General features: G+C 44.9%; 1 protein-coding gene across 1 annotated transcript in view; it reads right to left on the bottom strand.

Annotated features, from left to right (window-relative positions):
• Positions 1 to 24,442, bottom strand: part of VAT1 (vesicle amine transport 1) — a 70,067-nt gene that overhangs the window by 23,127 nt on the left and 22,498 nt on the right. Inside the window, exon 2 of the mRNA XM_077252039.1 lies at positions 2,115 to 2,322. Coding sequence (XP_077108154.1) covers positions 2,115 to 2,322 — 208 coding nt within the window. The remainder of the gene's footprint in view (positions 1 to 2,114; positions 2,323 to 24,442) is intronic.

Below are 24,442 nucleotides of genomic sequence, written 5' to 3'. Positions count from 1 at the left end.
TGCGGGCTCCAGAGACCATCTGTCCGGTAGAAGCTGCCAGGGACCGCAGCGGGAGCAGGTGAGTATTTCATATTCACCTTTCCTCGTTCCACCGCCGCTCCATCTTCCGCATCCTCTGCAGTGACTGTTCAGGTCAGAGGGCACGATGACTTAGTGTGCATGCCACTCTCTGCCTGAATAGTCACTGCGGAGAGACAGGACGCTGAGGAACAGTGGGCAGTGAGGAAAGGTGAGTTTTTTTAATTGAAGCAGCATTATATGTGGCACATTGTTATATGGAGCATCTTATGGGGCCATAATGAACTGTATGGAGCATTTTATGTGGCACATTGTTATATGGAGAATCTTATTGGGCCATAATCAGCATTTGTGCAGCATTATATGGGGCATAGTAGTCTATGGAGCATCTTATGGGTCATAATCAACATTTGTGCAGCATTATATGGGGCATATTTTATTATGGAGAATATTATGGGGCCCATCATGAACTGTATGGAGCATTATATGGGGCTCCTGATTCAATATGGATATTCAAAAACACTTAACCTACTGATGTCTCACTTAATTTTACTTTTATTGGTATCTATTTTTGACATTTACCGGTAGCTGCTGCATTTTCCACCCTAGGCTTATACTCGAGTCAATATGTTTTTCCAGTTTTGTTGCAAAGTTAGGGGTCTTGGCTTATACTCAGGTCAGCTTATACTTGAGTATATACGTAGTTACAGTTTTGATTAAAAATTATTTTTTCTCAATCAAAACGGCGCTGGCGGCTGCACCTGCACAGCAGCTTTTATCACATACTGATAGATGCTACTGTGCAGGTGTCACCACCGGCGCCATTTTTGTAGAGTAAAAACTGGCTCCATCAAGATGGCACCTGCACAGTAGAATCTATCAGAATGTGATAAACGCTACTGTGCAGGTGCAGCCTCCAGCATTTTGATTCAAATGATTGTAAAAGTAAATAAAGCGTAAACCGGCATATTATCCACCGCATCATGCTACAGCGCAGACGCTGCTGCCCGTGCCTGCCTGATGAATGATTTTTTCAAGCCATATTGCATGTAAAAGAGGGGGTAGGTCACTGAGGGATCGGTGACCTGCCATAAGGATGCATATGTAAGAGCACCACAAGAACCTCATTAACTGAAAACTATAAAAAGATTAAACCACAAGATGTTTCATTAACCAAGGTATCATTGTAATCAGTATAACAGCGCCGACCTGACACTGTAGGTTACTGAGCACAATCCTGCTGAGGTTCATCTGCAGGTTTACAATAAACTCTACAATTACACCAGACTGATTTCTGGCATAAAGCCTGTACAGATTTAAAAACTTGTATTAAGTTAAATTTTCATGTGTACTATTTTTAGAAATTAAAACATCTCAGACATTTTCACTTTGGATTAATCTAACTCCATTTGTAGAGTCTGTATTCTGTGAAAAAAGGATGAAGTTTCTCCATAGAACATTATGACCACCACTTAGTAATGAAAAAAATTTCACCAGAAATGGAGAAGAATGACTGCAAACGAAAATATCTATTATATTAAGTGTTTTAACATGTACTAATTTTTAGATAATTATTCTTTAAGGCAACTAGCAACCTGACTAAAAAAGGGTACATTACCACATTGCAATTTTTTGCCAAGTTTCCCTGATTAAGAACTAAGCAATTGTCCCTTCACTTTTGTCTAGCTTTCTTTGTAGCCAGATTTATTTTCTTTTCCTGTACAATACATGAACTTAAACAGGAAATACCATAACGGGACAGGAAGAGCTATCATTACAAGCAGGAAATAGAAAGGAAGTTCACTGCTTGTCAAAAAAAAAAAAAGTAGGATTTAATTTTTGTAATCTTTATCTACTATTAAAAGGATGTTAGAGTTCAGGGAAATGGTACCCAGGTCCATGAGAATCACATGTCCCTGGTTGGCATTTGTGTCAGTAGGAAATTGGATAAAGGCTGTGGGTTTAAAAACAGAATACTACAAAGTAGAAGTGTGTGATTATCTGGAAGAAAGTACATTTCAAACACTAGCTCTTAGCCAGACTAATGTAGATGGACCTTCGTAATCCATTTTCCAGTCCCGATACTCAAGACATACCTGCTGCCATATGAATGAGGATGCTCTGTTTTGGTCTTAGGTTCCCAAAGTGGAAAATAATCATATAAGCAGTGATGTAGTTTATCAGAAAGGCAGCACCTTCTTCGAAGCTCATTCCTTCAGGCATAATGAAGGTATGATTAGCTGGCACAGTCACCAGTTCTTGCCACAAGCCATATCGATTGAGGACCATGACCTTATCTCCAACCTAAGGGGGAAAAAAACAAAACAAAAAAGGCTTATTATCCAAGTAAAGCTGGTGCAGTGCACGCCCAGCACTACACATTCCCACACTGTAGCCTGCATTACCATATACCATAACCGCACCATCATACAGTGACGACCCTATAACTATTATGTTGGGTGATCCGAGCATTGCTTATGATACTCAAGTAAGGATAAACTGTTTGGGTACAAACATGTTAACAGATTTTCTCCTCTTAACCTTTAAAGAACAAATGTCAGTTTTTCAGGAAACATGATGGTCCTAGATGTCTGAAAGTTTAAGTGTGTGCAGATTGAATCACCCTGGAAACAATACTATAGGCCAAAATGGAGGAGATTTGGGCATCTAGCTTTACAGATTTTCCAGACTTTGGCCAGCCCAGATCCAGGACAAATGAATAGCAAGGTTACATTTTCTTGGAAATTGGCTTCAGAATTATAGTTTTGGTTCACTAAAAGGGAACCCAAGAAGTTTGTAGGTTTTCACTGTGTTTGAGGGTTTCCCTCACACTCCAAAGATGTACTGATAGGGAAATTGGATTGTCAGCCCCGATTCGGATGGTGATAGTGTCTAAAGCACTGGCTGGGGACCATGCAGCTTGGTGGCTAGTCCTCCAGGCCAGACTGGCAGCTTCTTCAGCACACTACAATTGAGTGACAGGGATAGATTTAAAGTGAGCAGATCAGTAGGGAGCAGGAGAGTTTTCAAACACATACTGTACCTTTAAAATTTACATGTGGTTTACCATTTGGTCTTTACTACACCTTTACTTGGTTATAGGAGGTTTTGCCCATTAGGTACATTTCGCCCCCAGCATTTAATGCGGGGGCACAAAATGTGCAGTGGGCGAACCATCCAAATCCCCTTTACTTACAGATGTGGCCTAGCCATGATGAGATCCATGAATGGTAATTCAGTACAGAATACACATAGCACCTAGAGCTTGTATCTTCACCTTCTGGGTTTCTCCCTACCAAGATTTTATTTTATTATTTATTTTTTTTTATTTTTTTTTTTATATATAAGCAATTGAAGATCAGCCTGTGAAGTTGTGGCGCCATGGATCAGATGTCTTCACATATATTTATTAAACATTTTGGATGCCTTTTGCAACAAGGACTTAGTAAAACAGTAAGGGTATGTGCACACGTTCTGGATTATTTGTGGCAAAAACGCTTAAAAAATGCATACATTAAGCATCCCATCATTTTTAATGAATCTGCAATTTTTGTGCACTTTAGGGAAAAAAAGCAATGCATGCAGAAAAATACACAGCATGTTCATTAATTTTGCAGATTTTAAGCAGATTTCCCACTATATTATTGCATGGGGAACCTCCGGAAAAAGCAAAAAATCTGCACAAAGACAACCCACACAAAATACGCGATAAAAATGCATGCAGAATTCCTGCGGAAAAATCTCAGGATTCTCAGGAAATATCTGCATACTTTCCAGACGTGTGTACATATCCTCAAGCAGTCATTTAGGTGGGTTTTTGGCTTTTATACCAAACATTGACACTAAAGATTTCCTTAATCTGTGCATCAGAAGTGTGGCAATCACTTGCCACTACTCATTCTACTTCTATGTGGAACCACAAGGTTTAGTATTGCAGAATGCAGAAGTCCAGGCTCAGCATTTCCCCAACCACTATGCTGTGCAAGTTTCATTTTAGATTGTTGCCAAAATAAGGATTTAAAAACCCACAAAATGATGTAATCTGCCTGGAAGTGTTACAATAGATCACATGAAGAAAGTGCGGCCAATGGTGCAGAAGATACACTTGGATAGGTCACAAGGGTTAACGTGGAACATTGTTCCAAGTCAGTCAGCGTCAGGAGGTTTCGCCCGGAAACTAACAGATCATGTGCAGGCAGAATGACTGAATTGCCACATCTGAAAAGTGTGAAACATAACGTGAAAAGTCATATGGTTAGAACTGAAGCCTGAATATCTACAGCTACATCTCAGCCCAACTGAACAGAACGGGGCTATACCAGTCTGGAGATTTTAGCAAGAGCACTTTTCTAATCCTAGTCACCTTTAAACAAACTACATACAGTACATACACTTTTAGGTTAAGTGATTTTTATATTACATTATATACGGCTTTATAAACCGGTCTAAAACACACTGGTCCCCCACTGCATTTTTACTGTTCCCAGGGCTTGCTTTTTTTTTTTTTCTTTTTAAACTTCAGCTCCTGATTCAAGTACTACACTAGGCCTGATTCAGACATCAGTTTTTCACATAAACCAGACGTAATTAGGGTATGTTCCCACATCAGGAAACGCTGTAGGTTGGATGCTGTGCACATTCATCCAACCCACAGCAGCTAGATGTTACAGCACAGTGGATGGGATTTTAAGAAATCCCATGTCCACAGATGCCCACGGCTTCCCTGCGGAGACGGACATGCGCGTCTGTCCAGACCGCAGCATGTCTATCTTGCAGATACGCTCAGTCTCCAAGATAAATATCACCAGTCCAATGTATTGGACGCGGTGATTCCGCACAGTTCAATAAACACCTGCAGAATTACCTGCGTTCAGAAGCTGCCAGCACTTTGGACGGAGTGGACATGTGCTGCGTCCAAAGTGCTGCCGATTACTGACCGAGAACATACCCTTATAGTTTAAGGGAATATATATTCACAAATTGCTGATGGTAAAAATGATACTGACCAAAGGATGAAAACATTTTCATGCATAGGATGCAATTAACATGATGCTTTATTGTGCTATTAAGAGGCTAGTCTCATGTGCCCATAACATTTGATTAAAAAAAATAAAAAAAATGTATGCCTACACAGGAATCACTTCTGAAGTTGGCACTTCTAAATTAACTTTTGGCTTGCTTGAATTGTGTAAGGCCATTACATGCTAACCAACCGACCCAAAATAGAGCTGTGGTCTAACCTACCCAATTAAAACAATTGATCAAACAATAAACATGAAAAAGTATAAATATTCTGCCCCTGAGGAAGCCAATTAGGGCTTGTTTCCATTTGCGAGAAACACGTCCGTGTCTTGCATGTGGAAACCAAGCTCTGGTGCCAGCACTTGGGAGCTGAGCGTGCGGCCGCATAGAACACATGGAGCCGCACGCTCCGCTCTGGAGTGCCGGCACCAGAGCTTGGTTTCCACATGCGAGACACGGACGTGTTTCTCGCAAATGGAAACAAGCCCTTAGAGTGGCAATACACATGGGGTGATATCCCCCTATCCTCATTACTTCACATACAGGGTTTCAGGACCATGCCTTGGCTTATGTCATTTATACAGCTACATTAGCCTTTGGCAGTATACCATGTACAGTAACCATTTACACGTTTGCTTTATAGAACTGCTTTAAAGGAAACTTGTCACCCCCGAAATCGAGGGTGAGCTAAGCCCACCGGCATCAGGGGCTTATCTACAGCATTCTGTAATGCTGTAGATAAACCCCCGATGTGTCCTTACAAAAAAAAAAAAAAGGTTAGATTATACTCATCCAGGGGTGGTCCCTCTGCAGTCCAGTAATCTGGTAGTCTTTCCGGTCTGGGGCCTCCCATCTTACAATGATGTCCTCTTATTGTCTTCATGCTGCGGCTCCGGCATACTTTGTCTGCACTGTTGAGGGCAGAGAAAAGTACTGCAGTGTGCCGGTGCTGGGAAAGGTCAGAGAGGCCCGGCGCCCGCGCACTGTAGTACTTTGCTCTGCCCTCAACAGGGCAAACTACGTCTGTGCCGGAGCCGCAGCGTGAAGACCAGAAGAGGACGTCATCCTATGAAGATGGGAGGCCCCGGACCGTGACACCCATCAGACCGGACCCGCCCCTGGGCGAGTATAATCTAACCTCTTATCTTTTAGGATACATCGGGGGACTTATCTACACCATTCCAGAATGCTGTAGATAAGCCCCTGATGTTGGTGGGCTCAGATCACACTTGATTTTGGGGGTGACAGGTTCCCTTTAATCTAATTGCCAGGGCCATTCTTCACTGTCCAATTGTTTCATCTCATGAATATTTGGGCATGTTTATATTTTTATATTCTCATGTTTCTTGTATCATCTACTATCCTGCTTTGATTGGTTAGAGTAGACCACCACTATTGTGGGTGGTCATTATGTCAAAGCCTTAGGGCTTTTAATTTTTTTTTTAGCTTCTGTCTTTGTTAAATTGCTCAACATTTTTATAGGTGATTTGGTATTGCATACTTTGTTTTTTCCTTTGGCATTCCTAAAGGGATGTGGCCACTCTTGCTTTTTTTTTTTTTACATTTCCAATAAATTACAGATTAACCTTTCCATTATCTTCCTTACACCCGCCCCCAGTATGCTGTTGGGCACAATGGATGTTTTAGGCTTCCAGCCTTAACTTGGAGGAACGTCAGAACTGCATGTAGTCCATATTTATCCAGCATTGAAAGAATGAAGTTGAGTGAGGGGGGCAGCATCAAGGATGGCCAGAAAGATTCAGACACCTACCAGCAGTGATTTAAATGAAAGCAGGTTTAAGGCTTTAAGGCTATGTGAGGAATTTTGGAGCTAGAAAACTTACCATATACATGGATTACATTATGTACATGAATACATCACATCTCACTGCAGCTTTCCACCAAATTGGACAGATCCTCGGAACACCGCATGGACCATTTGACTCTTGGCAGAGTAGCTGGGACAGTATATTCCAGTTCTACTTTAGTGTTTAATGAAGGCTCACTTACGAAACTCAGATCTTGTAGCTACATGGATGTTTTAAAGACTTTGTATGGCCACATTAATTCCAACAGCAATAAACGCAGAGGGTGAGCATTTTCCATCTGCAGAATAGCCATGAAGCCAAATCCTGATGAAACATTCCACCTCCCATGTAAACAGAGCAAGGAAACTGGAATTTACGACTGAGGTTTGAGTATAATGTTTGGGTTACTAGCGTTCATGTTAGGAAGACATCACAAACCATGCCATGCATCTACCAGCACTTCAAAAAGTTTTGTGCTCCTGCCATTACAGTAAAAACCATGAAGGCCATGTACAGAATTTGGCTAATCCAGTTATCCTCCTTGGAAACCACTAAACTGACAGCAACCAGTTCATTTTCATGGTCAAATGGCCATTTCTCTCTACACAATGAATCTTCATGCTTTAAAGTTTCACTAAAGTACAGTAATTACTCCAGATATATTAGTAGATGAAATACTGTACAACACAAGGCCCTTAAAACTGGTCAGTAGGCACAACACCAATGACTGATGAGTGACCAGGTCTTATGTCGGGTTTATACACTGGTTCAAAGACCACTCCGTAGTGGAGGAAATCTTTCCTAGGCTACAACACTTCACATCTGTCATTTGTGGGCAAGACCTTCAAAAGCCTTTCTATATAATAAAAAAGTTATCCTGCCATTGTGTAATGAAAGGGTTAACTGCCTTTCCCAAGGTGACGCCTCTCCACACTAAAGCGGATCAAAATAAGCCTCATTATACCACCAGTGTGTATCCATTATACAACACTTGACATTTGTCCCATTTACTAAAATTTTACTAAAACCTGACACCAAACATGATGCAGCTAGACCTATTTTCAGCTGACTATAATCAGTTTTAGAATGGAGGTAATAAGAACATTGACTCTTAGGCCGGTTTCACACGTCAGTGGCTCCGGTACGTGAGGTGACAGTTTCCTCACGTACCGGAGACACTGACACACGTAGACCCATAAAAATCAATGCATCTGTGCAGATGTCATTGATTTTTTGCGGACCGTGTCTCCATGTGCCAAACACGGAGACATGTCAGTGTTCGTCGGAGCGCACGTATTACACGGACCCATTAAAGTCAATGGGTCCGTGTAAAACACGGACCTCACACGGACGTTCTCCGTCTGGGGTCCGTGTGCGTGCAGGAGACAGCGCTACAGTAAGCGCTGTCCCCCCCACATGGTGCTGAAGCCGCGATTCATATGTTCCCTGCAGCAGCGTTTGCTGCAGAGAAAATATGAATAATAGTGTTTAAAATAAAGATCTATGTGTCCGCCGCCCTCCCACCCTCTGTGCGCCCCCCCGCTGTCCTGAAAATACTCAGTACAAAGAAAAAAAAGCCAGCTCACCGATATATGCAAGAAGCACGGAACTTCGTCCTGACTCGACGTGATGCAAATCCAAGTAAAAGAAAAATGTTCCAGCTTCTTTGATAAAATGTAAAACTTTAATCCATCATATAAAATAGTAGAGGACACTCCTGGGACAATGCCATATCACAAGTGAAGAAAGCTACGCGTTTCGACCATACGGTCTTTGTCACAGCTTTTACCTGAAAATACTCACCCGCTCACACGTTGGCTGTCACTCCTTCCTCTCTGCCCCGCGCCTCCTACTGTATGCGGTCACGTGGGGCCGCTCATTTACAATCATGAATAGTGTGCCGCACGTATGGCCTACGTGAGTTCCCAGGCACACGGACACGGATAACTCCGGTACCGGAATTATCTGGACGTGTGGGACAGCCCTTAAAGAGACAGTCTCCTGAAAGATCTCAGGTGTGTGCGCAAGCTTCTTATTTAATACCAGTTACTAGGAAAATGCACTGCCAGTATATCAGGCAAACATTTTCCAATACAAGCTAGTTAGAGAACAAGAACTGCAGCTTTTAATTAATATCTGGCAACAGGGCAAAATAAAATCAGTCTAATCTGTAAATGAACAAGACTTCAAACAGCTCAGTGCTTGGATTTATTCCAGGATAGAGTTTACAAGATCTATCAGCAACCTTGAGACAAAAGCTGGAGATCTGCCCTCAGCCGGAGCCTACAACACAGGAAGATTTAGGCTATGTGCCCACGTAGCTGAAAGTATGCAGAGTTTTCCTGAAGAAATCCGGACTCCCTTCGCAGGAAGTCAGCTTGCGTTTAGCGTGTTTGTGGCTCTTGCGTTTTTTCCCCAGAGCGTCCCAATACAATATAGTGGCAAATCTGCAGATTTTCCGCAAAGTTAATGAACACAATGTGGTTTTTTTTGGAAGAAAAAAAAAAATGCAGCATGGGCACAAAAATTGCAGAATGCATTAAGATGGGATGCTTAATAGTGATGACTGAGCAAATATACTAGTTACTCGAGCATGCTCGGGGGGGGTCCTCCGAGTATTTTTTTTAGTGCTCGGAGATTTAGTTTTTATTGCTGCAGCAATGTGGGGGTTCCCTAGCAACCAGGCAACCCCCACATGTACTTATGCTGGCTAACAGATGTAAATCATTCAGCTGCGGCGATGAAAACTAAATCTCCGAGCACTAAGGCCAAGTGCACTCGTTGCAGAATTGTCACGGTAATTTCCACGGCAATTCTGCAACTCCTACCGTGGGTATATCGCATGTGGAATTGGCATGCATATTCCTAGCGTTTTGCAAGCGATCTGTAGCATCGCTTGGAAAACTGACAGGTTGGTCACACTTGTCAAACATAGTGTTTGACAAGTGTGACCAACTTTTTACTATTGATGCTGCCTATGCAGCATCAATAGTAAAAAGATATATTGTTAAAAATATAATAAAAGGTTATACTCACCATCTGATGGCCCCCGCTCCTCAGCAGTGCACGCGGCCGCTTCTGTTACTATAGAGGCTTTGTGTTCAGGACCTGCGATGGCGTCTGGTCACGTGACCGCAACGTCATCGCAGGTCCTTCACACAAAGCATCCATGGGAACGGAAGCAGCCGCATGCACCGCTGAGAGGCGGGAAGACTCCGGGGGCCATCAGAAGAGGAGTATATCACTATTTATTTTAATTTTTTTTACCAATTATATGGTGCCCAGACGGTGGAGGAAAGTCTTTCCTCCACCCTGGGTACCAACCGCACATGATCTGCTTACTTCCCGCATGGTGGGCATAGCCCCATGCGGGAAGCAAGCGGATCAATGCATTCCTAGGTGTGCGGAATCCCCGTGATTCCGCAAATTTAATGAACATGCTGTGTTTTATTCTGGAAAGTGTTTCCGCTCAGGAAAACAACGCATCATGTGCACAAAAAATGCAGATTGCATTTTATTAAATAGGATGCTTATTGTGAACGTTTTTGTAGCGAAAAAAACATGAAAAAAAAAATGCGATGTGTGCACAGCGCCCAAATACTCGGAGGACCTCCGAGGGTGCTTGAGAAATCTCGAGTAACGAGTATATTCGCTCATCACTATTGCTTAACGTAAGCATTTGTTAAGCTTTTTTTCAGCAGAAAACCACCGCAAATACGCTAAAAATCCAGAACGTGTGCACATAGCCTTACAGGCCAGATTTTTTTGGAGGGTGTTATGAAACCAGCTCATTTTTCAATTTGGCCAAAAATGCTTGTGGCTACTGTCATATCTTTTGGTCAGGGTTGGTTACAGGTCATGAGGCTCGAGCTAGCACCGTAGCATCTAAATCTATACTAACTGCAGGCCTGCTCTTTTGTAAACTGGTGTGCCCTTGATGAGTATAAATAAGCTGATAAAGTCCTTTGCCATGGTTCAGGAAGTCTCACTGAACTTTTGCAGCCCATTAGGTTATTGTTAAGGATCCTCTGGACATGTCTACACAATGGACGAACTGGCACACCAGATGTCTGTGTCCAGTCATTAGAAGGAGCCACAGTGCTAGACACCATGGAAGAGCATTGTGTAGTTTAGTAAAAAAAAAAAAAAATGAATTGTGAAGAGAACTGGATGCAACACTAGGAAGGTTTGGGTAGTACTTCTATATACATTTTAATGTCAATTTTATTGTGAGCCTTTTGAATTTATTTACACATACACAATCAAAGTTCATAACGTGTTTAAGAGAATCTGTCACCCCCCAGGACATACACGACCTATTAATATGGGCATACAGGTAATAGAAATGTTACACTAGTCCTACCTGTATACCTTACTAGTCTTTAGAGATCTTATATTCTGTCTTTATGCTAATTTCTTCCTGGCTCTAGGGCATGCAGGGCATGGAAGAAATGTCCTCCTTATATTGCCCCCTCCATTGCACATCCGTTGTGGCATTGGAATTCCATGCCTGCACTCCCTCCACAATATATACACACCTTTTCTGTGAGCACTGCACTCCAGGATCTTCTGCACAGAAGCTTTCTGCTCCTGTGCTAAGTCATATTGCACGACTCGTTAAAGGGTTGATTGTGACTTGTAGGATCGCTACTTCCAATAGGTGGCGCTGTAGAGTTTAAGTCCTCTTTTTCTCAGAAGAGGCAATTTGCATATTTAAATTCCCAGAGGAGCATTGTACGGCAAATAAGCCTCCTTACCTTGACAAGCCAGAGATGGTATGTCACTCTCCATAAGGAGAAACGTTACCCCTTAGACCCCATGTCCAGAGCCTCTCACCTAGCCAAATCAGTTCTCATGCTTCGCACTGACGAGGGCCAACAGCCCGAAACACCGTGTCTGCGAATTGAGATACTGATTTGGCTTTTATCCCAAGTCATATTGCACGACTCGTTAAAGGGTTGATTGTGACTTGTAGGATCGCTACTTCCAATAGGTGGCGCTGTAGAGTTTAAGTCCTCTTTTTCTCAGAAGAGGCAATTTGCATATTTATGCTCCTGTGTACTCAGGCATGCGCACCAGTAAGGCTACTTTCACACTAGTCTCGTTTGCAATACATCACAATGAGTCGTTCAGGAGAAGAAAAAAAAAAAACACATCCTGCAAAGTCGTCTGCAGGATGCGTTTTTCCCCATAGACTTACATTACCGACGCATTGCGACGTATCGCCACACGTCACAACAGTCGTGCGACGGTTGCGTCGTTTTGGCAGACAGTCAGCACAAAAAAAGTTACATGTAACTTTTTTTGGGCGTCGTGTCCACCATTCGACCGCACATGTGCGGCCGAAACTCCGCCCCCTCCTCCCTGGACCTCAATGGGGCAGCGGATGCGTCGTAAGACTGCTTCCGCTGCCCACGTCGGGCATTTATTTCACAGCATACGTTGGTACATCAGCCCGACACTGTGACGGGCCCGTACCGACGCTAGTGTAAAAGCAGCCTAAGGTGCTCTCCCCACTTCCTCCCTGCACAGTCATAGCCAAGCACACATGGTTCCTAGCAATGCAGGCAGGAAGTGGGTAGAGCACTTTATCAGCACGCACGCCAGAGGTTACAGTGATTTGCCTATGCAGAAGATCCCTGAATGCAGCGCCAATAGAAGGGAGAATGAGGTTGGTATTACAATGAAGACCGGAGGCAGGGATTTCTTACAGGCACTGCACGCCCTGGAGCCTGGAAGAAATTAACATACAATAAGAAAACGTCTCAAGACCATTAACCCCTTCATGACGAAAAAAATTAAAGCTCTGGGAATGAGGGAAACTAAAACGCAAAACCGAAAAATGTTCCGTCAATATGGCCATGTGAGGGCTTGTTTTTTGGGGGACGAGTTGTACTTTTGAACAACACCATTGGTTTTACCATGTCATTTACTAGAAAACAGGAAAAATTCCAAGTGCCTTGAAATTGCAAAAAAGTGCAATTGAACACTTGTTTTGTTTGGCTTTTTTGCTAGCTTCACTAAATGCTTTTACTTGTGGCATGCTTCAATAGCCTCCATAGGGTGGCGCTCACAGCAATCTGACATGGACAACCATAGAGGTCATGGAGACCTCAGATTGTCATGCCAAGAACCGATGATCCCCGATCATGTGACAGGAGTCACCGGTGTGTGAATTTCTGGCCCGATGGCTGGAAGCGCAATTTTAATGCTGCTCTCAGTTTGACAGCGGCATTTAACTAGCTAACTGCAGGTGGATCGAGTTTCCACCCGTGGCTATTGCGGGGATATGTCAGCTGTTCAAAACAGCCGACATGGCCCCAGAAAGATGTGGGCTCTGCACCAGAGCCCACATCAAAGCTGGGGATACCGATTTCAGCGTACTAATATGTCCGATGTCAGTAAGAGGTTAATATGAGGCACAGGTAGGATTAGTGTAACATTTTTATTATCTGTATGCCCAAATTACTAGGTCATACGTCCCAGGGGTGACAGATTCCCTTTAAAGGGAACTTGTCAGCAGATTTTGCTGCTATAAGATGCAGCCACCCTCTTTCAGGGCTTATGTACAGAATTCTATAATGCTGTAGATAAGCCCCCAGTCTGACCTGCAAGAGAAGAAAAACGGTAATTAGTTCTTACCGGTAATTGTATTTCCAGGAATCCACCTGACAGCACCATTGGAGAACGTCCTTCTTATCCGTAGTGGGACAGGAACCACAAGTTAAAAGGACCCTCCCCACTCCACCCATCAGTGATTTTCTAAGTACCACATCTGGATGGATGCAAAAAAGAGTTTATTTACAATTACACACCAATGTTACATCACATTAGTCAGTAGTAAAAGTTTGCAGTGGGAGGGAACTAGTAGTGCTGTCAGGTGGATTCCTGGAAATACAATTACCGGTAAGAACTAATTACCGTTTTCCAGTCCACCACCTGACAGCACCATTGGAGAATACCAAAGGATGTTAACTAGGGTGGGACTACTGCATGTAAGACTTTCCTACCAAAGGCTAATTGGTCTGATACGACATCTATTTTATAGTGTCTAGCAAAGGTAGAAAGACTAGTCCAAGTCGCCGCCCTACAGATTTGCTCAGCTGAGGCTCCCCCCTTCTCTGCCCATGATGTAGAGATAGCTCGTGTTGAGTGGGCCCTAAGAGTATCCGGGGGATCTTTCCCTTGGTTTGTATATGCTAGGCTAATCATGTTTTTAATCCACCTAGCAATGGTTGATTTTGCTGCCTTGCAACCCCTATTTGGACCACCGTATTGAATAAATAAGTTAGTGTCCCGTCTCCAGCTTTCTGTCGCCCCCAGGTATTTTAGAACAGTCTCCCTAACGTCAAGGTTATGGTAGACCCCTTTTGCGTTTTTAGGGTGTTGGCAGAAAGAAGGAAGGATTATTTCCTGATTTATATTGGTAGATGATACTACTTTGGGGAGGAAAGCTGGGTTATGTTTGAAGACTATTGTGTCGTCAAAGATTTGAAGATATGGGTTCTGGATAGAAAGAGCCTGCATCTCCCCTAGCCTTTTAGCCGATGTGATGGCAATTAGGAAGGCGGTTTTAAAGGAGAGATTGGCTATGTCCATATCTTCTGACAGTAAGGGGTTTTACACAAAGTGTTAAGGACCAGGTTTAGGTCCCAAGGAGGAGTTGATTTCCTCACAAGTGGCCTCATTCTCTGTGTGGCCCTGGAAAATCTTGCTATCCAGGGATGGGAGGCTAGTGATGTATCAAAAAATACACTAAGTGCTGCAATCTGTACTTTTAGAGTACTAGGCCGAAGGCCCTTGTCAAATCCGAGTTGCAGGAAATCGAGGATCTTGGGGATATCTGGTTTTGAAGTATCCACATGACCTTCTCCCAGAAAGGAACAATACCGCTTCCAGATCTTGTTGTAAATCGCCGAAGTCACCGGCTTTCTGCTTGCCTGGAGAGTGGTAATGACCTCTTCTGACAGGCCTCTGGATCTTAAGGTTTGCCGTTCAGGATCCAAGCAGATAGGTGCAGAGAGTCTGGATTCTTGTGGAACACCGGACCCTGAAGCAGAAGGTCCTGCCTGTTCGGTAGAAAGACTGGTTCTTCTGTTGACATCCTGGACAGTAGAGAAAACCAGCTTCTTTTTGGCCAGAAGGGAACCACCAGGATTACAGTTGCTCTCTCATCTCGTATCTTCCTGAGTGTCTTCGATATCAGAGGAAGAGGCGGAAAGGCGTACAGGAGGCCTTCTCCCCAATACTGAGACAAGGCGTCTACTGCTGTGGCTCCATCTAGAGGATTCAGAGAAAAAAATGCTCTGACCTTTGCGTTTGACCTGGCGGCAAAGAGGTCCACCTGAGGTGTGCCCCATTTCTGGCATAGACAGCTGAATACTTCCGGGTTCAGTTCCCACTCTCCGGGATGTACCGACTTTCGGCTCAAGAAATCTGCTAGTTGATTCTTGGTACCTTCCAGGTGAACTGCCGAGATGGATTTGACAGATCTTTCTGCCCACCTGAAAATCTGGTCTGCTAAGTGTTGCAGTGGTGGATGTCTCGGACCTCCCTGGTGTCTCAGAAATGCCACTGCTGTGACATTGTCGGACAGTATTCTCACGTGTCTGTCTCGGACCAATGACTGGGCTTGGCTCAACACTTTCCAGATCGCATACAGCTCTCTGAAATTCGATGATCTTGCCGCAATCTGAGGAGTCCATTCTCCCTGGTAATATGTTCTTCCTATATGACCGCCCCATCCGTATTGACTGGCGTCTGTGGTAACCGTAACACAGGGATCGAGTACCCACGGTACTCCCTCTCTCAGATTCCTCGGTCTGGTCCACCAGGTTAGGGATCTCTTCACTGACGGAGACACAAACATCTTCCTGTCTAGGGAGCTCTGTTTCCTGTTCCAGGATCCTAGGACTTCTCTTTGCAACTCCCGTGAGTGGAATTGGCTCCATTTCACACAGGGTATGCATGCTGTCATGAAGCCAAGTATCCTCATTGCATCTCTTATGGAGGGGGTACTTCTTCTGAATTGATGGATGTGTCTGATCAAGGCCTCTTGTCTGTCTTCTGGCAAGAAAGATGTTCTTAGGTTGGAATCCAAGATCACCCCCAAAAATTTTATTCTGGAATTTGGGACCAGGCAGGACTTTTTCCAGTTCACAATCCACCCCAGCTCTTGTAGGATGGAAAGGGTGAAAGTGCAGTCTATCTTGAGGAGTTTCTGTGATTTCGCCATTATCAGGAAGTCGTCCAGGTATGGGACTATGGTCACATTCTGATTCCTCAGATAGGCCACCACTTCCGACATCAGCTTGGTAAAGATCCTGGGCGCTGAAGCAAGCCCGAAGGGGAGACATCTGAACTGAAAGTGATGTACAATCCCCCTGTTCATTATGGCAAACCTCAGGAATTTTTGGTAGGAGAGGTGTATCGGGACATGATAGTATGCATTGCTCAGATCTAGGGTACACATTACCATGTCTTTGTCTATTAGAGGCGTCGTGGATCTTATAGATTCCATCCGGAATCTTTTGTACCGTACCCATTTGTTTAATGGTTTTAAGTTTATAATCGTCCGGGAGTCCCCGGACGGTTTCTTTATTGAAAATAAATGAGAATAATGGCCTTCGCCTCTTTCTGAGATGGGAACTGGCACAATTGCTTCTAATTCTAACAGCTCCTGGATGTTTGTCCACATGGAGGAGTCGGAGAGCGGGCAAGGTCGGGTTACTACAAATCTTTCTGGGGGACTGCCAGAGAATTCTAATTTGTATCCCTGTGCAATTACTTGTAGAATCCAAGGATTCTGGGACACCTTCTGCCAACCCCCTAGAAATTTCTGTAATCGACCTCCCACCTTTATGTCATTTATTTGACTTTGGTGTACCTGTACTAGGGAAGATGGAATCTCTACCTTTTCCACCCTTGGGATAAGACCACCTCCCAGTCTTCCCTTTCCCCTTGTAGTCTGTCCTCTGACCAGGTCGGGACCTACGAAAGGGCTGATATTTTTTGGTATTCTCCTCAGGGAAACCTTTCTTTTTATCTGAGGCCTTTTCTAGAATATCGTCTAGAATTGGCCCAAATACTTTATTTCCCGAGAATGGGATTCCACACAATTTATTTTTTGACTGGAGATCCCCCGACCAGGTTTTAAGCCATATGGCTCTTCTGGCCGCATTAGACAGGGATTCGCTTCTAGCTGCGAACCTTACAGATTCGGCAGAAGCGTCTGCCATAAAGCCTGTTGCGAGTTTGAGCAATGGCAATGATTTAAGGATAACCTCTCTGGAAGTTTTGGCTTTGAGGTGATCCTCTAAATCGTCAATCCATAAGTGCATTGACCGGGCTACGGAGGTTGCCGCTATATTGGCCCGTATTATTGCCGCAGAGGACTCCGAAGTTCTCCTTAGCAAACCGTCTGCTTTACGATCCATAGGATCTTTTAATGCGGAAGAGTCCTCAAATGGGATTGAGGTCTTCTTCGCCACCTTTGCTAGTGGGACATCGATCTTGGGTACTTCATCCCACACTTTAATGTCCTCAGGGTTGTAGGGCAGACGAAGTCTAAAGTCCCTGGGAATCACTAGCTTCTTCTCCGCTTCCTGCCACTCTTCCAGGATCATGGAACGAATGTGGTTGTTGACGGGGAAGACTTTTGTCACTTGGGCATGTAATCCGCCAAACATCTCGTCCTGGATCGAGGTCTCCTCTGGTGTATCTTGTAGCTGCATGGTGTTACGCACAGCATAAAGAAGCTCATCCGTGTCTGTTGCGGAGAAGAGATATCTCTTCCCTCTGCCCACAGATCCGTCTTTCTTCCTGGTCAGAATCCCCCGAAACCTCACCCTCGGAAGAGGGGCTAGATTCCCTCGGCCTCTTCCGTGAAGTCTGCGGTTCTGACTGAGTAGCCTGGGGAAGATTCAAGCTTGAGATAGAAGCCTGAACCTCCTGTCGTATCATGGTCCTCATACTGGATAGCAGCGCTGTCTGCTCATCACCCACAATTTTGGATGTGCATGATTTGCACAATGGTTTCCGCCAGTTTTCCGGAAACTTAGTGGAACATATCGGGCATTTATTTTTCCCCGATTTTTTTCATTCGGCTGTGGGGATGGAAGGCTCAGCCTAGGGTAAAATAGAGACACGTGGCACCGTAAGTAGGAAGCAGGGGGAGGGGTGAGCTTTGTGGTATGGCTTTGCATAGCCCACTCACGTGCCCCTGAAGCTGGTCAGTCCCCTCAGGTCTGGCAGTCTCCTCCATTAGTGACAATTCTACGTATAGCCGAGTGCTCCCTTTGTCAGGATGGCCGGCGGTATACAGACCCCCCCTGGTGAGATTATATAGGTTTTACCTGGTTGATCCTGCCCTCCTTACCGCCGCTGCGGTGACCGCGCTGAGCCCCTCACCGAGGCCGGCGCTGCTGCCGGCGTCATCCTCCATGCTGGTCGCACCGAAAGTGACGCGGTCGTCGCGACCGGAAGTGACACGGCCGCTGGACCCGGAAACCGCGGCCGCACGCTGGAGCCGGCCGCTGCTGGAAGCGGTCGCCGCATACACCTCCCGGCATGCAGGCACCCGGGCCGAGAGCCCCCCGAGGAGGAAGCGGACCGGACCCCAGGAGCAGCGCTACACTGGGGAGGCTGAGGGACCCCCCATGGCAGGTATCAGCCGCAGATATCTTGCGGCGGGGAAGGGAAAGGCTGGGCCCCCCGATCCCCACCATCTGCACAGCACCATCGGAGGGCGTCTTGCAGTTCCTATCCGCAGTGGGACAGGAAAAACACTGATGGGTGGAGTGGGGAGGGTCCTTTTAACTTGTGGTTCCTGTCCCACTACGGATAAGAAGGACGTCCTCCAATGGTGCTGTCAGGTGGTGGACTGGAAAACAACATACTCACCCGGGGGCGGTCCAATGGGTGTTGCAGGTCTGGGTTCAGCACTTCCCATCTTGCAACACCGCCCTCCTGCTTCATCACTCCCCAGCATTGTGCTTCTGTGCAAGTGTACTTCTGTCCTGTTGAGGGCAGAGCAAAGTACTGCAGTGAACAGGCGTCAGGGCCTCTGACCTTTCCCGACACCTGCGCACTGCAGTACTTTGCTCTGCCCTCAACAGGGTTGAGAAGTACGCTTGCACAGGAGCACAATGCTGGCGAGTGATGAAGCAGGAGAGCAGTGTCGCAAGATGGGAGGTGCCGGACCCAGACCTGTAACGCCCATCAGATCAGACAGGACCGTCCCACGGGGGAGTACAATTTATTTTTCTTCTCCTGCAGGCTGGACCGGGGGCTTCTCTACAGCATTATAGAATTCTGTAGATATGTCTTGAAAGCCGTGGCCGCATCTTCTAGCTGCAAAATCTGCTGACAGGTTCCCTTTAAGTTTTGTGCTTCAGGCACCCTCATTGCATCTGCACAAGTTCAGAAATCAAGCTTTTGCCAACTTACACTTCCTGTATGAATTTGGCAGTTCAGATCATTTTTCTAAACTGAAGTCAAATCCACTAGTTTGTTGGGGTTTTTTTTAGATTATTTCATTGGCAAGAGTTCATTGTGAAGAGCTCAGTGTGCAGTGGAAAAATGAAACAGGGTTTCAACTTATCCAGTTATGAAGTAGCAGGGAAGACCTAGAAGTTCCCCTACAATTTACATGCACACACTGTCAGGATAGTGATCTGGGAATAGCCAAAGTCATATTGCAAGGCTTGTTAAAGGGTTGTTTGTGACTTGTAGGATTGCTACTTCCAACAGATGGCCCTATATAGAGTTCTAATCCGCTCTCTGAAGCAATTTGCATACATAAGTACACAATTTTGAAGCCTACAAAAAATAAATAAAATTTGACCTACAAGCATAGCAAGCCGTTCTGCTGTTGAGGTGGGCCTCAATTTGAATTCCACCATTTCAGGCGAAGCCATGTTATCGAGCAGCAACCATTAAACACAGACCCTTTGACATGCACAGCACAGCTCAACAGATGGAATCTGCCTTAATAAAGCAAATAGGAGGAGGTGGGCAACTGGCTTCTGGAAATCTGATTAGAGAGACTGCAATAGGAAGCAATCACACACAGACTACCTAATTAGTGCAATGTGATATAGTGCCAATATTGTATTCTGGTAGGAACTCTACTATGGAGGGGAAAACATGAATTTAATGAAATCATTTGATTCAAACTTAAAGGGCCACTGTCACCCCCTCCAGCTGTTATAAACTAAAAGCCACCTTGTGCAGCAGTAATGCTGCAGTCTAACAAGGTGGCTCTTTTAGTTTTTGCTTCTGTTATTCCCTCAATAAAGCGTTTTATAATTTTCCCCAAATACCTGTCTTTGTACCTGGAGGCGGGTCTGAAGCCTCCTCTGAAGCGCCCAACTGCCGTCACTCATCTCTTCTGGGGTGATGGTCGCCGCCCCCTGCACGCTGTTCTTAAATCTGGAGCCTGCGCGGTGCGTGCCTGCCTGGGGCAGGCGCAGTGTTCATTGGCAGTCATAGCTCAGATGCCGGGTGCCTGACTGCGCCTGTGCGGCCACCCTGTTAATGAATCCCCGCACTGTGTTATGCATTGTGCACAGTGCGGGGCTGGGATTCCTGGGCATGCACACTGCGCTTGTCAGACGCTCCCCCAGGTTCCCCGCCTTCCAGCGTCGGTCTGTGCAGGAATCTGCCCAGGAATCTGCCCAGGAATCCCAGCCCGCACTGTGCATAATGCATAACAGTGCAGGGCGGGGATTCAGCAACAGGGTGGCCGCACTGCCGGCACAGGCGCAGTCAGGCACCCGGCATCTGAGCTATGACGGCCAATGAACACTGCACCTGACCCAGGCAGGCACGCACAGCGCAGGCGCCGGATTTAAGAAGAACAGCACGCAGGGGGCGGCAACCATCGCCCCAGAAGAGATGAGTGACGGCAGTTGGGCGCTTCACAGAGGAGGCTTCAGACCTGCCTCCAGGTACAAAGACAGGTATTTGGGGAAAATTATAAAACGCTTTGAGGGAATAACAAGCAAAAACTAAAAGAGCCACCATGTTAGACTGCAGCATTACTGCTGCACAAGGTGGCTTTTAGTTTATAATGGCTGGAGGGGGTGACAGTGGCCCTTTAAAAAGCCATCAGAGTGGTGACAGACATCTCAGTGTTTCAAGTGGTGTGCGTTAGTCTACAAAGGGATTCCATGATTACCTGATTACCCACTACAAATCTGACTAACCAAGAAAAAAAAAAAAAACCCTTCACAGGCCACTCATGATCTGTTGGGTCCACAGATTAGTTCTATTATAGCTGAAGTTATGGCCTTAATACAATATACAAGACAGTCATTGTTCCCCCTCATTGAACCAATTTTTGATCTTTTGGAATGACAGGGATTAACAGAACAGGCTCAACTGCAACATCTATTTTCTCTAGTCAGTCATTTAGTCTGATAATTCTTGTCCTGGTACTAACATCCAATGCCAAATTAAGTTACTGCTGAACGGAGAGGAGACCCTACAACAGAAGGACAACATAGGTATCGAGCATGTTGTGTGGTAGACTACAGTAGAATGCAGAGATGTACTCTTAAGGCCCATACCCCATCACCATAAAAAGAAAAAAAAAAAAAGCAATATTGTTCCTGAAAAGTTTAAGTGGCATATAATTTGAGATTGCATTCAGGTGCTAGGTAATAGATCAGATTGTAACATTAGCATTTACATAGAGAAATTCTCCATGTCATTTAAAGATCTGTAGATTGTGAGCCCTCACAAGCAGGGTCCCCCTCCTCCTGTACCAGTCCTGTCTTGTATTGGTCAGGATTATTGTACTTGTTTATCATGTATACCCCTTTTCACATGTAACGCACCATGATATAAATGGCACTATTATAAGTATAATTAATATACATTGAAGTTTTTCAAGTTGTCAGACAGGAAGAGGACTAGAACTTTAGTGCCACCTATAAGAAGTCACAATCCTGAAAGTTAAGGTAGACTCCAACAAGCCTTGTCACATGACATGGGATAAAAGCTAAACCAGCACCCCGAAACAGTGTCTGCAAATTGAGATTCTGGTTTGGCTTTTATCCCTAGTAATGTGACAAGGCTCGTTAAAGCGTCAACCTCGACTTAGGATTGCTACTTATAGGTGGAACTAGAGTTCTAGTCCTCTTCCTTTCTGAAGAAACAGTTTGCATACTTCCCAGAGGAGCATTGTGAAGTTCTCCCAAGGAAATTATAAAAACATATATTTTAGGAAAATATTATATATCTCAGTGCTTTTAGTAGGCTTACTCTACGTGTAATTTAGTAAATATATATCTCAGGGAACTCCCTGAAACTTTATTAACCAGCAAAGGGAAAACAAGACAGCTAGGGCTGATGTTTATAGCCTGGGAAGGGGGTAATACCCATGTAGCTTCACAGGTTATTAATATCAGCTCACAGCTGTATACGTAACCTTTACTGGTTATTAAAATAGGGACCCTGAGAAAAAGATAAAACAAAACATTGGAATAACTAGCAAAGGCTAGGCAGACAGCTGCAGGCAAAAAGTCTAGGAAGGGGGCCATGGATATTGGACCCCCTCCCAGACTAAAAACCGCTCTCAACCCAGAAAAGGTACATCCATAAGATCCGCCAAAATCTGGCACTTAGGCTGCGTGTCCACGCTCAGGATGGCCGGCGGTATCGCCGCAGCGGCAAAGCCGCTCGGCGCTAAGCCCCACCCCCTTTCTGGGACGCGATCATGCCGGATGTGTACTGTACACATCCGGGATCATCGCACCCCTCGCCATAGGGCCCTGTGATATTACCTGCGGCGACGCAGCGTCGCCGCAGGTAGCACGGACATGCTGCGATCTGAAAAGACGCGCAGCATGTCCGGAGTCGCAGGGCCGCCGTGTGTGGGTTTCCACGCATAGTGGACACGGGATTTCACAAAATCCCCTCCACTATGCTGGAACATCTGGACGCTGCGTGTTTGACGCTGCAGCGTCAATCACGCAGCGTTTACTTACCGTGGACACTCACCCTTAGCCTTGCTTTTTAACAATTTGGCTATCAATTAATAATGGGGGTGTCTTATAGACACTTCTCCATTACAAACCCGTGGGCTTGATGTCAGATGCCAATACAAAACTTACATGAACCCCATTAACCCATCAAACAAAGGCAAGTGGGAAGAGGGAAGCCAAGTGCCAGATTTGGCATATCTTAAGGATGTGTTCTTTTTAGGGTGGCAGAGCTGATTTTTGTTAGTCAGAGGGGGCCAATAAGCCATGGCCCCTTCGTAGCCTATTAGGCTGCAGCGGTCTGTTTAGCCTTTGCGGATTATGGGGGGGACTACACTTTTTTGGGGCTCCCCAATTTAACAAGTAAACACCAACTGTGCAGCTGTGAGCTGATAGACTGGGAAGCTACATCAGCACTTCCCAGGCTATAAACATCCCCCAGTTATCAGCTTTCCCTCTGCTGGTTATGAAAATTGGGGGATCCCATTTCAGAATTTTGATTAATTAAACACATGTAGAGTAAGCTACACATGCACTATAATATATGTCACTGACCTCTTAATATCTATTTTATGTATACATCCATTTTGACTTGTCACTGATTTTACTGTATGCAGCATATGAAGTGCCAGGTTTACGGTCATGGGTGTGTAATATCAGACAGCACTAGCATGGTCCGAGTGCCATAAGATTTTTTTTTATCACACCCATTTTACTTTATAAAAAAAAAAAATGCAGTTGCGCAGCGACTCAGAAAATTAGCGTGCAATCAGATTTTTTGTTGCATTGCACGTGTCCATTTTTTTATGCAAAATTGGTATGAGCCCTTAATGTACATTTTACCAATGTCCTGGATAGTAGAATGGACATTCTGGCTGTATTTTAGCTTGCAGCACATGCAAAAACTAAAAACATGTGTTTGTGGACCCATGTCCAATAAGCAACTATGACATGTGGTCTCAGGGTAGAGAACAGGCTAGGTGCAAAGTATTAGGAAACCTTCCTAATTATAAGCCTATAAGTGTTGAAATGCTCTTGGCCAGCCATAACACTGACGAGAGCTCCTCACCGCCCGCCCCCTCACCTCTTCCTTTGCTGCTCAATTCTTCACATTCTTTCAGCCATCCAGAGACCACAGGAACCAGACAGGCCCCTATTGTAGAGCTGATCATCATAGCCGCCTCTCACCATACAAGAATAAAATGTTGGGTTATCAGCAATAGAAACAAGGATTATAGTAACTAACCTGATGCATGCCAACTGCCATCTTTTGTCTGCATACTTGTCACTCCATAAGCACCTGAGGATCACTAGCCTGATTATAGTTGAGCTGCAACAGAACTGGGTGGCACCCAAGTTAGAAAAGTATTGAAAATCTTAATAAAAAGCTGGACCCCATAGGTGTTTGTGAAACTGAAACACTATGTAAAGTACTACATGCTTGTATGATTGTTGCGAGAACATGGCTGTCCAATGACAGGAGACTGAAGTCAGTGATAACATGCGTGTTCATGAAGCCACTCATTTAGTAAACCAGGCATCATCTCAATGTTTTTCCATGGGTTTCCAATCAATAATCAAGGACTTGGGTTCTACCAATTCCAGCAG

Source organism: Ranitomeya variabilis, chromosome 4 (genome assembly GCF_051348905.1).
Source record: "Ranitomeya variabilis isolate aRanVar5 chromosome 4, aRanVar5.hap1, whole genome shotgun sequence".
Lineage (NCBI taxonomy): Eukaryota > Metazoa > Chordata > Amphibia > Anura > Dendrobatidae > Ranitomeya > Ranitomeya variabilis.
The sequence above is the reverse complement of the archived record's forward strand: the minus strand, read 5'-3'. Positions and strand labels throughout refer to the sequence as shown.